At 47.9% G+C, this 17,045-nt stretch overlaps 1 protein-coding gene across 1 annotated transcript; it reads left to right on the plus strand.

Moving 5' to 3' along the window:
* The first annotated feature begins 325 nt into the window (after nt 1-325).
* YDJC (YdjC chitooligosaccharide deacetylase homolog) lies at nt 326-16,848 on the plus strand. The gene is made up of 6 exons (XM_029571646.1): nt 326-754; nt 5,183-5,351; nt 6,490-6,646; nt 7,155-7,254; nt 8,312-8,489; nt 15,707-16,848. The coding sequence occupies exons 2-6, from the start codon at nt 5,188-5,190 to the stop codon at nt 16,056-16,058; spliced, it is 951 nt and encodes a 316-aa protein (XP_029427506.1). The 5' UTR covers nt 326-754; nt 5,183-5,187; the 3' UTR covers nt 16,059-16,848.
* The last annotated feature ends 197 nt before the right edge of the window (nt 16,849-17,045 follow it).

Genomic DNA, 17,045 nt, shown 5'->3' on the forward strand with positions numbered 1-17,045 from the left:
TCTCATTCCTTACTCCACAGCTACCAATCACAGCAGGGAGAACAGGTGGGCGGGGCCTCAGAGCAGCAGTACAGAGAGTGCATTCCGGTGAGGTACCACCCTCACGCCTCACAGCCACCAATCACAGTATGGAGGCGTGTCCCACGGCAGCTCTTATGGAGAGGTCCCTCCCGCCTTGCCAACTACCAATCACAGCATGGAGAGTGGAGGAGGGGGCGGGTCCGCAGGGCAGTCCCCACCCCCATGCTGCACAACTACCAATCACAGCATGAATAGAGGCGAGGGCGGGGATTAGCTCAGCTCGCCGGTTGGCAAGTTGCGAGTTCTGCCTTCTCTGTGTGCATGCCGGAAGTGGTGCTGGGGGAAGAAACTGCATGCCTGCAGGCCAACCGGATTTTTAGGATCCGGTTACTAGCTCTGACTTGACACTGTACAGGTCAATTGAAAACCAGACGGTCTGGTTCAAAACCGGGGAGTTACCAGTCCTATGACCCTCCCTTTAACCAGGGATCCCCAAACTAGGGCCCACCGGGCTGGTTTTTCCAGCCCGCAATCCTTTGCCTGCCTGAGGTGAGATCCGGGCTACGGAGGAAAGTTTTGTTTTGTTTTTTTACCGGCGGCATCAACAAGGATGGGGAGTGTCTCCCAGGCCCTGCCAACAGAAGAGGAGGCGACCCGGCCCGGAAATCATGGTTGAATTGAGCTGCTGAAGAGAAGCCAGGCTCCATCAGCTGAAGATCGAAAAGACAGGCTGGTGAGTGAGACATATACATCACTACCTACCCCCGGGAGCCCTGCCTTTGTCTTCTGCCCCCTTGCCTCCCCCTTTTCCTAGCATTTCAAATCATCGAAAGGGTGAGCTAAGCCCTCAAACTCTGAAAGGGAGACTCCCTACCCTGATCGGTAGACTGCAAGGTGAGGGAGGGAGAAAACCTACCCCAGCCATCTCCCTGATTAGAAATGACCTATGTGATCCTTCCTTTGAAGTTTTGGGACCCCCTTCCCTAAGCCATCCTGTCCTACAGGTGACAGGCTCTGTATCCTGCACCATCCCCCAAGCCCTTCCACAGCTCCTCCTGATCAGAAACCCACTATACAGGGTTGCCACACATCCCATAATCATATACCCAGAACGGTCTACTTCCTCTGTTGCCCATACACACACACCTTTCTCCTCCACTCTCTGGGGTCAATGCAATATCGTGAGCTCAGGCTAGCACACAGGTTAACCTGCTGCTGGATGCACGTTTTGGATATGCGTCCATAATCCCTGATGCAATAAGGGGATCGGCGTGTCCAAAACGTGCGTCCAAAGCAGCGCGTAGCTAATAGAGCTCATCACATGTAAATGCCATGTTGATGAGGCTATTTGCTAATACCCCAATGTAAAAAATAACCGTGTACCTGGCATGCACAAAATTTAACCCTCAAAAAATAACTCCAGCCTGGGAGCTGGCATTAAGTCTTGAGGGGCCCCAAAACCTGCAGAAAATACTATTCTGTGGTCCCTACTACTTAATATCATTGCAATATCAAGTCGGAGGAATCACAGAAAGAGTGTCCGTTTTCCTAACCCACAGACAGCCACATCTCCTGGGCGCTCAATGCCATGGCCATGCTAGAGATGCACGATTTATCCCTAGCGTGTCCTTTTTAGTGCGGCACCTCATTTGCCTATTGCATCAAGTGCCTAGATGCATGAGTCTGCACTTCAATGCCAAGAAGTGCAGAGTTATGCATCTGTGGTGCTGTAATCCAAAAGAACAGTATGTAATGGGGGATGTAATTGTGTCTGGAAATCTGAAGGTGGTGAAGCAATGTGACAAGGCCATAGCTAAAGCCAGAAAAATGCTGGGCTGCATAGAGAGAGGAATAACCAGTAAGAAAAAGGAAGTGATAATGCCCTTGTGCAGGTCCTTGCTGAGGCCTGGAGACTGTATTTGGAAAAGGATAGAGACAGGATGGAGGCGATCCAGAGAAGATCAAACAAAATGGTGTGAGGTCTTATGAGGAGAGGCTGAAGGATCTGAATACGTATACCCTGGAAGAGAGGAGATGCGGGGGAGATATGATACAGACCTTCAGATACCTTCAGATACCTGATGCACAATCGTCAAACCTTTTCCATTGGAAAGAAATCAGTAGAACCAGGGGTCACGAAGCGAAACTTCATGGAAGGACGACTCAGAACCAACAACAGGAAATATTTCTTCATGGAGAGGGTGGTGGATGCCTGGAATACCTTTCCGGAAGAGGTGGTGAAGACGAAAACAGTGAAAGAATTCAAAGGAGCATGGGATAAACACTGTGGATCCCTAAAGGCTAGAGGATGGAAATGAAGAAAAGAGTTCATAGGAGTAATTTGCTGTTGCGGCGGTTACAACCCTTAACCAATAAGCTTATATACTGTTAATGCAACTCCATCATTGCACTCTGCTCCAACGGCAGGGGAAAAGAGGAATGGGATTCAGAGAGCATCCAACAAAGGCCCTGACTTTTATGGTCTGGGGAAACTAATAAGCATGGGGGTAACTTGCTGGTGTGGCAGTTGCTACCCTTAACCAATAAGCCTTGATACTTTGATGCAACTCCAACATTGCTTTCTGTTTCAATGGCAGGGGGTAACAGAGAACTGGATTCAGAGAGTAACCAACGAGGGCCCTGACTTTTACTGTTGGGAAATTGATAAGCATGAAGTAACCTGCATGGCGTGACAGTTACTACCATGAGCTTGCTGGGCAGACTGGATGGACCATTTGGTCCTTTTCCGCCATCGTTTCTATGTAAGAGAGGTGAATGTGCGTCTGGTTTAGATGCATTTTTTGTTTGCACACTTTATTGTGTCGGCCTGAATGTTAGGCAGCTGCAGTCAGAATTAAGAGGGATGAGCAGTGAGAAGCTGAGTGAATGAGAGCGCATCCTCATTATAGTTTTCCTAAGAAGCTGGGGGAAGGGTTAAATTGATTCTACTATGTCAAGCAGGGACACGTGGGGAGGATCTGTTAATAATAGTTTTTAAAACCTATCCCAGCACAGCACACAGAAAACATGTGTATACACCAGACACTTAGAGAACCTTTATTACCACCCTCATACACGAAGACAGAGAACCTTTAATATGTATGGTGGTGGTGGGAGGGGGTTAGTAAAGGTTCGCTGTGTGTATAGTGATGATGGGTGGAGGGGTTCTCCATCTATGTGTATGGTGGGGGCGAAAGGGTAATGAAGCTTCCTAACTTACAGAGAAGGGCAACCAAAATGATAAAGGGGATGGAACAGCTCCCCTATGAGGAAAGGCAGAAGAGATTAGGGCTGTTCAGCTTGGAGAAGAGATGGCTGAGGGGGGGTATGATAGAGGTCTTTAAGATCATGAGAGGTCTTGAACGAGTAGATGTGACTTGGTTATTTACACTTTCGAATAATAGAAGGACTAGGGGGCATTCCATGAAGTTAGCAAGTAGCACATTTAAGACTAATCGGAGAAAATTCTTTTTCACTCAACGCACAATAAAGCTCTGGAATTTGTTGCCAGAGGATGTGGTTAGTGCAGTTAATGTAGCTGGGTTTAAAAAAGGTTTGGATAAGCTCTTGGAGGAGAAGTCCATTAACTGTTATTAATCAAGTTTACTTAGGGAATAGCCACTGCTATTAATTGCATCAGTAGCATGGGATCTTCTTAGTGTTTGGGTACTTGCCAGGTTCTTGTGGCCTGGTTTGGCCTCTGTTGGAAACAGGATGCTGGGCTTGATGGACCCTTGGTCTGACCCAGCATGGCAATTTCTTATTTTCTTATGTTCTTAACTGTTTTTAAAAGGTGGTCCCAGGAAGGCCAGAGAGCTTTCTCAGCACAGGGGAGCTCTGAGGGAATTGTACAGATTGCAGAGCTTTGGATGGACAGACTAGATAGGCCCGTATGGTCTTTTTCTGCCATTGTGTTTCTAAAAAAAAACAAACCACAAAGGAAGGAGGCAGGGGGTGGGATGGGCAGTGAGATGGCAGACAAAGGCTTTCTCTAGTCCTAAAAAAAAAAAAAGGTGCAATTTCATCTATTTGGGAAGATGGTGTCCTGGATTTCTGTCTTCCTATCATGGTTTTCAGATATAAAAAACCCAATAAAATGTGCTGCTCCTTTTAGCTCACTCATTTCCTATGCTTCTCTCCTGGTCCCCTTAGAGGGCTGCAAACAGCAGTTGAAAAAAAATATATAATGCAGCACTTAACGGTTAGAGGCGACAGCTTTGGAAGACCACAGACTGCTCAGGGGAGGGGGACCTAGGTCCCATGCAGGTGAGGGAGAGGGCTCACAGTGCCCCCCACCTCCTCTCTGCTCGTGCTGTTCTCACAAGGTGGGGGGGGGGGGGGGGCAGGGAAAAGTCTGTCAGATAAGCGTGACAGCGTGGGAAACACTGGAGGAAGTGCCACACGGCACTATAAATGACATCATCAACAAGGTACATTGGTTATGACTGAAAAACACTATTTTTGTGCCAGGGCTATTATATCAGTTATAGCTGAAGAGAAGAAACTCTCTGTATAACCCCCCCCAGCAGAAGCATCATACACCCACGCACCCGCCAGCTGAGCACTGGCAAGCCTTATCTCACCCCCTCTCTCTTGGCTCACCAACAGTTCTCAGGACACGGTAATCCAGTTCACTTACACATTGCCTCACATACAAATGCATTGTATTTATTATGCCTTGCTCATTCTTGATGTCTTGGCTACCATTCTCGGAAGCTCAAGGCACGTTACGCTCACAGATTCATAAGCCAAAGACAAGTTACAATCCGTACAAGGTACAGAAAGCTGAGCGGGAGCTGTCGGTCTGGTGAAACACATGGTCAGCTGCGCGCCCTGTTCGCTTCTCAGCCTTTAACTCTCTCACCCTCATCCCTCTGTTTTCCCCCACTCCTCTCTCTCACTCCCGCTTTGTCCCAGCAGGCATCCTCCACCTCAGGAAACTTCTGCTCTATCTGTACAGGAGTCCATGCTTATGTTATTTTATTGGCGGCTTTTTGTTTTTTGGGTTTTTGGTTTTTTTTTTGCAAGGTTGGGGAGCCTTAAGACCTTGCTTCCAGATTGCTTTCTCTCTCTTACTGTCCCCCTCCTTCTCTGGTTTGTAAGCCACAGTACATGAATGGGATTCACTTCCTGTACATTGTCTCCATTCCTCTCTTTGCAGTCAGCATGCCACAGTCCAGAGTAAAGTTAATAATCACAGGAGATGATTTTGGGTACTGTCCCAGAAGGAACCGAGGCATTGTGGACTGTTTCCTGGCAGGCGGGATTTCCAGTGCTTCCCTGCTGGTGAATGGCAGTGCAGCCATAGATGCAGCCCAGCTGGCAAGGAGGTGAGCTACGCGCCCAGCTCTGGCTACACACCCTCACAGGCCGGTGCACTAAGCTGCACGCTTGTATCGCGCGCCCGTTTTCCTAACGCGAGGGCAGCCCCATCCCTGTGCGCCCTGATGCAGTATGTAAATGAGAGGCAGCGTTAAAAAGGGCACGCTAAGGCAGAATTGTGTCTCTCTGGCGCTCAAAAGAGGTTATTGCATTGCGTGCCCACAATTACAACGGGCGCTCAGTAAAGGCATCCGTTTGATCTCGCTTATTTTGGTTATTTTGCTGAGGTGCTGATTCCAGTGCTGCAGTTTATTATATCAGGTGCCCATTGCAACAGGCATCTAAATAGTGCAATCATAAGTGCACTTCTTTTTGAGCCAATCAATGTACATTTAGTTTTTGCCACCACAAACAGTAAATTCAAGAGCGAGATGATACTAAGGAGGATATATTTATTGCAACTCAGAGGACCATACTGTGTAATGTTTCTCATGAGCCCTGGGCTGTTAACTTTACTCCACCTCTGGAGCTGCCATTAAATTCCCTGTGTTAAACGGTGTGCGTTGGGCGCCCGGCGCTTTCCGGCATCGGGATGATGCTCTCATCTACATGGAATTTGCATGCGTTGGGCGCTATCGGGTTTGCATTTGTTAGGGCGCGCGTTTTAGATGTGCTGATCTTAATGCGTCGGGCGCTAGTTTTGCATGCCCAAAATGCGCAAAAACCCAGGCGCGCTCATCAGCATCAGCCTGTTTGTTATTATATGAAGGGCTTAGGCATACTGTACCTAATGTAAAATAGGAGTGAGATTTTCATATCATAAAAATCTGCAAACCAGTGCATATTTAGAAATAAAATCATTTCAAAATACTTAGCTAAGAAGTAGGTGCCCCTTTGCTATATTTCCACCATAACATTAGCTCCTTTTTTCTCCTATTTGCAGGATAGAGGTAGAAGCAGGGCTTTGCTAGGAGACTGCAGGCACTGCATATGCTTGTATGGGCCTGGGCCTGGGCCGTTTGTTATTAGCACAGTGCTTCGAGCACCGAAGATAAGCAGAATCCAGGAAACATGGATGTGCTGATCAGAACAATGGCCGGCAGCAGATCTTTTCACCTGCTCTCTCTCCTTCTGGTCATATTGTAGGTACAGCATTCCCACGGGGCTTCACGCCAACCTGTCCGAGGGTGCCCCAGTGTGCAAGGCACTCCAGGGCTCTTCCCTCCTCAACAAAGGTGGCTTCTTCCATGGAAAAATGGGAATCCGCAAAGTCTTGGCTAAGGGATGTCTTAAGATGTCAGAGGTAGGAGGAAACACGCAAGCTTCCCAGGAAGTCCTGGATTTTTGCCAGGCTGAGTGTTGGCAGACAGGTGCCCAGATGGTGTCTGCAAGACCTTTGCATTCATCCACATTGGGTAAGATAGACTCGGTATACAGTCCTGGGGACCCATCCTACGTGCTATAACGCCCTGTGCATCACCATGGAATCTGGAGATCAGGTTTGTCTCCCTCCTTGCTGTCTTCTCTGCACAGACAGGAAACAGCTCTGTAATTTCTACCTTTTCACTGGGGCAGTCCACTGTCTAACACCCTCTCAGGGTATGTAAGCTTTCTTTCTTTGGCTTTGCTGTCACATGTGAAAAAGGGAGCTGTGGGATCTCCTCAAACTCACGTGCTTGATTCTCTTTGGTTAAATTGTGTGTTGCTTCAATAGAAGGTATCGCAGCTTGCAGAGAAAAAATGAGTGATCTGATGACCTGTGACCTTTGCACCAGTGACACTCAATGGCTTCTTCCATTCTTTCTCCATAGGTGAAGCAGGAACTCACAGCCCAAGTGGACTTGTTCGTTGAGTTGATAGGCCACGTTCCCTATCACATGGACGGCCACCAACACATTCACGTTCTCCCAGGTGAGGTGTTACCTGCAGCCTGTGCAAGCAGATGTGGAGAGGACAGCACATATGCAGCACTGGGCTGAAACATGGTAGAGAAACGTAGAGATGATCAACATCAACCCAGTGGATTCCTTTCTATGCACACCTCGGTAAAATGTGCTTACATCTCAAATCGCACACATTATTTGTCTGGATACATGCAGTGGTAATTTGCTGTGCAGCATTGGTATCAGTACAACACATTTTCATAGGTTGCATCTCGACTAGTGGGCTGCTGCCTGTTGTTTTATCATCATTTTTGTAAATCCTCTAGTGTGGCTTATCACACTGATTCTTCTTTGCTCAGTAATAATGTGCTTGGCGTCACCCTGGCACATCTTTCAGATGCAGCAAAAGAATAATGTGTGGCAAGCAATCTACTGGTCAATATTTCTTAGCAATATAGACATTTTTAATAGTACATACAATCACCTATGTGGCACATTTTTTAAGTACACAGTCACAAACTCATAATACACACAAGTACCCATGCCTATGCCCTCTGCCCCAGCACTCACTAGATGAGTGCTCCCCAGCTCTTAGCCACAGTCACGCTTTCGCACACTGGAAGGGAAATCCTGGCTCCTTTATGTCTTCCTGTTACGTATAGAAACATAGAAATGACGGCAGAAGAAGACCAAACGGCCCATCCAGTCTGCCCAGCAAGCTTCGCACTTTTTTTTTTTCTCATACTTATCTGTTTCTCTTGGCTCTTAGTAACCTTTTGGTTCTATTTCCCTTCCACCCCCGCCATTAATGTAGAGAGCAGTGTTGGAACTGCATCTAAGTGAAATATCTAGCTTAATTAGTTAGGGGTAGTAACCGCCGCAATAAGCAAGCTACACCCATGCTTATTTGTTTACCCAGACTATGTAATTCAGTCCTTGTTGGTTGTTGTCTGTATATAGATCCACTTTTCTTCATTCCCCCTGCCGTTGACGCAGAGAGCTATGCTGGATATGCGTGACGGGCTTCTGTCTCCTCTTCCCCATTAACTCTTTCTACCTGCTTGACATTTGTTTTTTTTACACAGAGATTCGGCATGTTTTTGCCCAGGTGCTGGAGGAGTATGGCATCCCATACAGCAGACTACCGATCGAGCCAGAACTACACGGCTGTGACTGGATAGAGCAACACCTCATGCAGTTCTATCTGGGAGTGGAAAAGGATTCCCTCAACTCAGTGGATGTCTTTACAAGTCATGGGATAAGGTAGGGTGAGCAGCTCCCCGAGAACCTCTGCCTGAAACTTTATTAGTTTGTAAGGATTTTTTATTGCTCTATTCAGAGCGGGGAACATCGCTACATTGAGAATCTACAAAACCATAAAACCCAACATTCAGGCCGATACAGTACAGTGCGCTCCGCAGATTTTACTTTAAGAAATTAGTGCCTACCCAAAGGTCGGCATTAATTTCTGCCGGTGCTGGGGAAGTGCACAGAAAAGCAGTAAAAACTGCTTTTCTGTGCACCCTCCAACTTAATATCATGGCGATATTAAGTCGGAGGTCCCAAAAGTTAAAAAAAGCTAAAAATAAAAAAAAAATTTAAAATGGGCCCGCGGCTCGTGGGTTGAAAACCGGACGCTCAATTTTGCTGACAGCCATGGGTTTGGAAACTGGACACCGGCAAAATTGAGCATCGGCTGTCAAACTCGCTGACAGCTGCCGCTCCTGTCCAAAAAGAGGCGCTAGGGACCTGCTAGTATCCCTAGCGCCTCTTTTTACCGCGGGCCCTAATTTAAATATTAACTTACTGTATCGTGCGCACAGGAGAGTGGCCTGTGCGCGCGCTGGGAGAGCGGGCACTCGCCCGCTCTCCCATGATTTTTACTGTATCGGCCCGATTGAGATAAAAATGTGCAGAGCTTGCCTGATCATTAACAAAATGAGAGAGAAACTCTGCCAGTGGGGTAAGCACAATATTCAAGCCCTGGATTTCAAAGGCTTGTTGAAAATATTGTCTTTAGCTGTCATTTAAAAGATGTTTCACAGGTAATCATACTCTGTGCTTCTGGTGGTGAGTTCTCAAGAACAGGCCCTGCTCCCAAGAAGGCCTTTGGCAGAAGGGGCATCTAAGTAAAGGGTCCAGGCTGCTTCTGCTTTCCGGGCACATTGAACAATGATTGCCTTCTTCTTGGAAGGATGAAAGTCCTTACTGGAACCTGCACAGCTCAGGCTATAGAACTGCGCAATTTACCTGTTCTGGAAGTGTCCCGGTTCTAACCCGGTCATCGCTGCTCAGGGGTCTTATGTCCCCACAGCTGGTGAATGTGGCAATCCCTTCTGCCAGATCCCTGCCAGCCCCTGAGGACCGAGCTGAGCCTGCATGACCTGAAGCAAGGAGCAATCCATTTTGTTGGACTTAATATTTAAGCATAAAAATGTGATTCTGGAAACGGAGCAAAGCTCTTCTTACTGAGAATCTATGTTTGGAATTCTTTCCAAATTGTGCAGAGCAGGTAATAAAACCTGATCTTTAGGGAAGTGCCCTTGCCCTGTAAAACAAGGCTGCTACTAGTATCTGAGATTTCACACTTTCTGTATCTGTCTTTAGATTACATTCAGAGTCAGCAAACACCTCTTTGTGTATTAATGCACGTAAAGGAAAATTGGTTCTTACCTGCTAATTTTCGTTCCTGTAGTACCACAGATCAGTCCAGACTCCTGGGTTTAGCCTCCCTGCCAGCAGATGGAGACAGAGAAAGTTACACTGACACTTAACATGAAGTGCCACCTGCAGTCCCTCAGTATTTATCTGTACCCAATCCAAGATGGAAATGTACCAAATAACACAATATAAGCTCACCAAACCACCTCCCACTGAATGAGCAGGAGGAAATGGAAAAACCACTGAATCTGAACAATCCTTTAACCATAAAAACCAGAAAATACTCAACCATCACCTGAGCCTTCCAAGGACACTTGAAAAAACATCTTCAGCTTATATACAAAAAACACAGATGAAGCAAACTCTGCAAACCTGGGTGGGACTCTGGACTGATCTGTGGTACTACAGGAACAAAAATTAGCAGGTGATAACCAATTTTCCTTTCCCTGTACATACCCAGATCAGTCCAGACTCCCGGGATGTACCAGAACTTCCCTAAACTGGGTGGGACTGCGAGAGTCCTGCTTGAAGCTCTCTTTTACCAAAGTTCCTAGACTTTGTCACCTGGACGTCCAGACAGTAATGTCTGGAGAAAGCGTGCAATGATTTCCAAGTCGCTGCCCTGCAAATCTCTTGTGGTGACATGAACTGACATTCAGCCCAGGATGCCGCTTGCGACCGAGTCTAGTGAGCTCTCAGACCCTGAGGCACCGAACAGCCCTGACAAACGTACGTCTAAGTTACGGCCTCCTTCAACCAGCGCACAATTGTAGCTTTGAAGGCCTTATGACCCTTCTTCACCCCACTCAAGAGAATGAAAAGATGATCAGAAACCCTGAAATCATTTAGTGATGCTCACTTCACATCAAGACACCTCAACTCCTTATCCAAAGGAACCATCAGATCCAGATTTGTAAAGGCTGGTAACTCCACTGACTGATTTAAGTGAAAGGACGAAACAACTTTCGGAAGGAAAGAAGGCACCATCCGCAACAAATCCCGGAGTCCGAAATCTTTAGGAAAGGATCGCTACAAGAGAGGGCTTAGAGCTCCGAAATCCTTCTAACTGAACAAATTGCCACCAGAAAAACGACCTTTAAAGTAAGATCCTTCAAAGTCGCCCTGCACAGTGGCTCAAACAGCGCCCTACACATCGCCTTAAGAACCAAGTTTAGGCTCCACGGAGGGCACATGTTCTGCACCGGGGGACACAAATGCTTCACACCTCGCAGAAAACACACCACATCCAGATGCGCCGCCAGAGGCATGTCTTGCAATCTTACCCCTCAGACATCCCAAGGCCGCCACCTGGACCTATGAGGAGTTGAAAGCCAAACCTTTCACCAAACCTTGCTGCAAAAAAGTAAAAATGTGGGCCACCGAAGCTTGCATCGGATCCACGCTGTGCTCTTGGCACCAAGCCTCAAACACCTTCCACACCTGAACATAAGATAAAGAAGTGGAATTCTTTCTTGCTTGCAGTAAAGTGGAAATAATATCTTCCAGATAACCTTTCTTCCTCAAATGCTGCCTTTCAAAAGCCAAGCCGCGAGAGAGAAGCGATCTGCCTGGTCCAAAAATATAGGTCCTTGATGCAGCAGGTTGTGAATATGCACAAGACGCAACAGCCTGTCTACCGCAAGACTGATCAAATCCACGAACTATGGTCACCAAGGCCATTCTGACACTATCAGAATCACTTGCCCTGGATGGATCTCTATCCTTCGCAGGACCTTGCCCACCAGCGGCCACAGTGGGAACACATACGGGAGAATTCTCTTTGGCCACAGGAGAACTAAGGCATCTACTCTCTCTGCTCTGTACTCTCTTCTTTGACTGAAGAACCATGGAGTCTTGGCATTCTTCTGCGTAGCCATCAGATCCATACAAGGACTCCCCACCTGCAAAGATTCAGATGTATGGCCTCTTCCAACAACTCCCACTCCCCAGAATCTATCTGCCGGCGACTTAGAAAATCTGCCTGCACGTTGTCCAACCCAACTATGTGGGAAGCTGCCAGAATCTCCAGATGCTCTTCCACCCATTGCACTAAGTCCTGGGCCTCTCGCGCCACTGCTTGACTCTTCGTACTGCACTGTTGGTTGATGTAAGCCACTGCCGTCGCATTGTCCGACAACACACTCTCATTGGCCTGCTGTGTACAAGAGTAAGAAAGACCAACAATGCTAGGCGGTCCGCTCTCATCTCTAGACGGTTGATGGACCACAACGCCTCCTCCAGAGATCATTGGACTTGCACCACTTGAGTCTGATACACAGCTCCCTAACTGGTAAGGCTGGCATTGGTCGTGACTACTATCCAATTCGGAACCTCCAAGGCCACAGCACGACACAAACTGTCCTGACAAAGCCACCACTCCAGACTCATCCTTGTGCTTTCCGTAAGTGGCAGCAGTAAATTAAACTGCTCCGACAAGGGATTCCACCTGGACAGCAAGGCTGCCTGAAATGGCCACATATGAGCAAACACCCAAGGGACCAGTTCCAATGTGGAGGCCATAGATCCAAGAACCTGCAGATAATCCCATACCTTGGGAACTGCACTGTTCAGCAAGCTGCAAACCTGCACCTGGATCTTGTCTATCCGTTACTTGGTAAGAAACACTCTCCCAAGTCTGGTGTTGGTGCGCTCCCAGGAATTCCAGAACCTGAGATGGAATCAGTTGACTCTTAGGAAGATTCACAACCTAGCCCAGCAACCATAAGCGCTGAAGCACTGCTGTCATCAACTGACGACAAAGATCCTCTAACTTTACTCTAATCAGCCAGTTGTCCAAATGTGGGTGAACCAAGACTCCTTCCTGCGTAGAGCCGCTGCCACTACAACCATCACCTTTGTGAAGGTCCTTGGGGCCATTGCCAATCCAAAAGGCAGGGTGCAAAATTGAAAGTGATCCTCAAGAATCATGAACCTTAGAAACCTTTGATGCTCCGGGTGTAACAGAATGTGAAGATATACCTCTGTCAAATCCAGAGACGCCAAAACTCCCCTTTATGCACTGCTGCGAACACTGACCTCAGTGTTTCCATCCAAAAACAAGGAACCTTAAGAGCCACATTCACCTTTTTTAAATCCAGGATTGGACGGAAGGTGCCCTCTTTCTTTAGGGACCACAAAATAAATGGAATACCTCCCTGCACCCTGTTCCTTGACCGGCACGGGAACTATGGCTCCCAGTATCCGTACATGATCGACGGTCTCCCGAACCCCTTGTCTTCTCTGTGCATAAACGCAAGGGGACCTTATGAACAAGTCCCTTAATGGGCACGCAAATTCTAAAGCATAACCGTGTTTTATCATGTTTAGGACCCACTGATCCGATATGACCTTGGCCCACTCCTCGAAAAAAAGGGTTAACCGACCTAATTATCGTGGAACTGAGGAGCGGGCCGGCCTTGCTTCATTAAGAAGACTTGGAACCTGACCGGAACCATTCCTGGTCGGTCTCCAGCCTCGAAAAGACTGATTACAAGACTATTGTCTTCCAGATCTCAGTCTCTGACCTCCTCCTGAAGTACGAGACTGCTGGAAATGGAGATTTGAGCAAAATCGAGCTCATGCCGAAGAGGAAGCTCTGCCAATCTTCAGCCTGTCCTCAGGTAGCTTGTGTCTTTTAGTCTCTTAGAGATGCTTCACAAGCTCGTCTAAGTCCTCTCCAAAAAGCAGCTTCCCCTTAAAGGGTAGCAAACCCAACTGAGACTTAGACCAAACATCCACTGACTGATTCCTCAACCAAAGAAGCCATCGAGTGGAGACTGCAGACATCAGAGATCGTGAGGACATGCGGATAAGATCATATAAGGCATCTGCCCCATAGGCCAACACTGCTTCCAGCCACTCAGCCTGCTGGATGTCTGCAGCAGACAGCATCCTGTCTGATTGCAACTGTTGTACCCAGCGCAGTCTGGCCCTGAGCATAAAACTACTGCAAACCGCAGCTCAAATACCCAACGCCAACCCCTCAAAAATCCTCTTGAGGTGTACCTCCAACTTTGTCCTGCATATCCTTAAGCGCAGCTGATCCCGCTACCTGAATCATCTTCTTTGTGACTGCTGAACCGAAGCATCCAGCTTCAGCATTCACAGCAGATCCAAGGACTCTTCCAGCAATGGGTACAACCTTTCCATGGATCTGCCAAACTTCAAACCTGTGTCCGGAGTCTCCCACTCCCAGAGCACCAGTTTCTTCACGGACTTATAGAAGGGGAATGCTTTAGCTTAAGCTTAAGCCCTCCATGACTGGATCCACTTCTTCATGGTCTGAAACAGCCTGGGGTTCCTTAATCCCTAGTTCCTTCAGGACACATGGAATCGGGGATCCTAATTTTTCTCAGCAGAAAAGACAGACCACTTTCAGATAATCTCTCTCCACTGAGGGTGTCTGATCCTGGGCATTATCAGGGTCTGGACAATCCACCCCTGACGAATCAACAGGCTGAGAGATCCCCATCCTCCGAGGCCTTGGACAGATCGCCTGCATTCCCCAATTGCCATGGCTGGCCCAGCACTTTCCGAACTGTGGTGACCCCACCAGATGGCGCTGCTCTAAGCCTCTTAGCCACAAACGGCTCCTTCAGGTCCACTGGCTTGTGAGGATGACATTCTCCCTCCTAGCCAAAAAAGCCTTGTGCATAAGCAGCACATAATTTGGGGGAAAAGCCCCTGGTTCCTCTGGGACCTGCTCCAGGTCTTCTGCCTCATACCCAAACAGAGATTCCCAGGACCCCCCAGTGCTCTGAGGGCCTTTGATCTGCTGGCGAGAGCGGCGGGGGCAGGGCCGAGTCCCCCTGCAGGCTTTCTCAGTTGTTGCAGCAAATGTTGACAAAATGTCTGCCTTTCCCACTGAAATCGGGAAGGCATCATTGGGCTGCTTGACCTCCCCCTTCCCCTGCTCCCAGCTAAAGCATGCTGTCTGTCCGAGTCCTTATCTGCACTCTTCCCGCTGCCCTCTCCCCTGGAGAGGGAGAGTCGCACACGTCTCCCCCACACACCACGCATTTCCCACCACGGGGCTTAGCTGTCACTGCCGCACCAGCCTGCCTACCAAAAACACACCACCAAACCCGGCTCCTAATGCACCTGACCTCCCCGAAGCCATACAGCACTCACTCCCGGCCGCAGACCCAACCGGCACAACCACAAATTAAGGAAAGTTAAACACTTCTTTTTTTTTTTAAATAAAACTTTTATAAAACCTTAACTTCCCTTGAGATGGCTCCAGGCTCCGGTTGTTTGGCTGAAGGAGGGAATATAGCGAACTGGCCCTACCAGTTATCTCCTCCCTCACTGGGTCTAGAATCTGGACAGACTCGGGGGGCTCCAGCCCCTCCGCTTGTCCACTCCTCTACCTGAAGGGATGGCCCCACCAGGATCTACCAACTTCAGGGAGAGTAACCAGTCACCTAAACTCCTCTTTTTCCTTTTTTTTCCCAGACTGCAGGTTTCGCACCACCTTCCATCTGCTCAAGACAGAGAAATACTGACAGGTGGCAGGTGGCACACCAGGTTATGTGGCAGTTTCTCTGTCTCCATCTGCTGGAAGGGAGGCAAAACCCAGGAGCCTGGACTGATCTGGGTATGTATGGGGAACAAGCCTTGGTACTAGACTGGCACTTTATGGATGTTCCCTGTAATTTCAGGCAAGCTCAAACAAGGCAGATAACTAGCAAATATAAAAACACTTAAAAAAATCATTAAATTCCTTCCGCTAGCCTTTAATTGCTGACTATATATTGTGTGGTGGCTGTAGATTTGTTGTGTGACTAACTGCTTTCACTCTCTGCTTGCCTTCATCTCAGGTGGCCTGGAATTTACATAGGTTTGACCACCATGGGAAAACACATGTCTGTCGGGGGCATCCAGCGGGCTATTGACAGAAGCATTGCAGCCAGTGAGACCAAAGCTGGTCTCTCCAGTGGTCAGCAAAGTGCATTCTCCACCTGCAGCAATCAAGGCAGAACCATCTCTATTGAGCTCATGGTGCACCCAGGGTATCCCAGCATCTCCCCTGAGGGCGGCTGTGGCGAGGGCCCTGATGACTTCTCCCAGTCCTGGGAACGTGGCCATGAGTTGCAAGTGTTGATGGATCCAGAACTGCAGAAGTATTACAAGGCGAGGAACATTCAGCTCTGTGCATTCAAAGAGCTTTAGCAGAGAAACCCCAGCAAGTGCAGGAGCACAGAGATTAAGAACATCTGCTGCTTTTTTTTTGCAGTAATGTCTCTGCGAGTATATTCAATATTCTGCTGTATGCATTTCCTTTTATACCATAGCGCAGGTTGTCCCTGGCTGTCTCTGTCATGGTGCTGACTCCAGTGGCAGAATGGAAAAGGATTCTTTAGCTATGTACGTATGGGGGTGTTCTGCGTGGTGCTGTGGATCCAGGCTGAAGGTGCCGGGGCAAATTCAGTAAAAACCGATACTGATAAAGCACCTGGTATTCTAATAACTTAACAAGTGAAGACCTGTGTTCCACTGGCATCTCTGGTATTTCAGCTCTTGCATTTGCTGGGAATATATTCACAATTTGTTTTTGTAGTCTCTTTAGTTCCTCTTGCCCCATTAGTGCTAATTTCAGCACATTGCACAGGGTTGTACATTTTTTAGATAAATGTTTAAAAGATATTGTATGATATTCAGGTCCAAGACGCTGGCACAATTGCAGAGAATCCAGAGCAGGGCTCCTGATGCGATGCGTGTTGCTCCTGCACTGGCTGGGTCTGTGGCGTATGGGGCCGGAGTTTGGACAGTGCCCTCCCAGAAACCTCCTCTTGCTTCTCCATGGTAAAGACAGAAGCAGCAGGAGTCAGGTTACTTGAGGGGCTCCAGCCCAGGTACTCAGACAGTTATTTAATGGTTTAAAGATAGCTTATTTAAAATGTCAATAACCTGAACTGTGGTATAGCAAACACAAATGGTGATAAAATCAGTATTTAACTACCATACTGACTCGTTAAATCATTGGTCCCTAAAGCAAGCAAAATTCCTTAAAAAAAAAAGTTTGCGTGCAGATAAAATGTGCATTTATAAAAGGCTGAGGAAGTCAGTCACCCCCGCCTACGTTTTTCCCCACTTGCCGCCATCGTGCTACTAATTCTTGCAAGCTGATCTTGCCATCAGACACAGCCCTGGGGTGCA

The sequence above is a fragment of the Rhinatrema bivittatum genome, chromosome 11, assembly GCF_901001135.1.
Source record: "Rhinatrema bivittatum chromosome 11, aRhiBiv1.1, whole genome shotgun sequence".
Taxonomy (NCBI): Eukaryota; Metazoa; Chordata; class Amphibia; order Gymnophiona; family Rhinatrematidae; genus Rhinatrema; species Rhinatrema bivittatum.

Excerpts from the sequence above, each read along its gene's own strand:
- YDJC (XM_029571646.1), top strand. The coding sequence starts at position 5,188 with ATGCCACAGTCCAGAGTAAAGTTAATAATCACAGGAGATGATTTTGGG. Across the intron at positions 7,255-8,311 it reads ACACATTCACGTTCTCCCAG|AGATTCGGCATGTTTTTGCC; the intron begins GTGAGGTGTTAC and ends TTTTTTACACAG. Across the intron at positions 8,490-15,706 it reads TTTACAAGTCATGGGATAAG|GTGGCCTGGAATTTACATAG; the intron begins GTAGGGTGAGCA and ends CCTTCATCTCAG.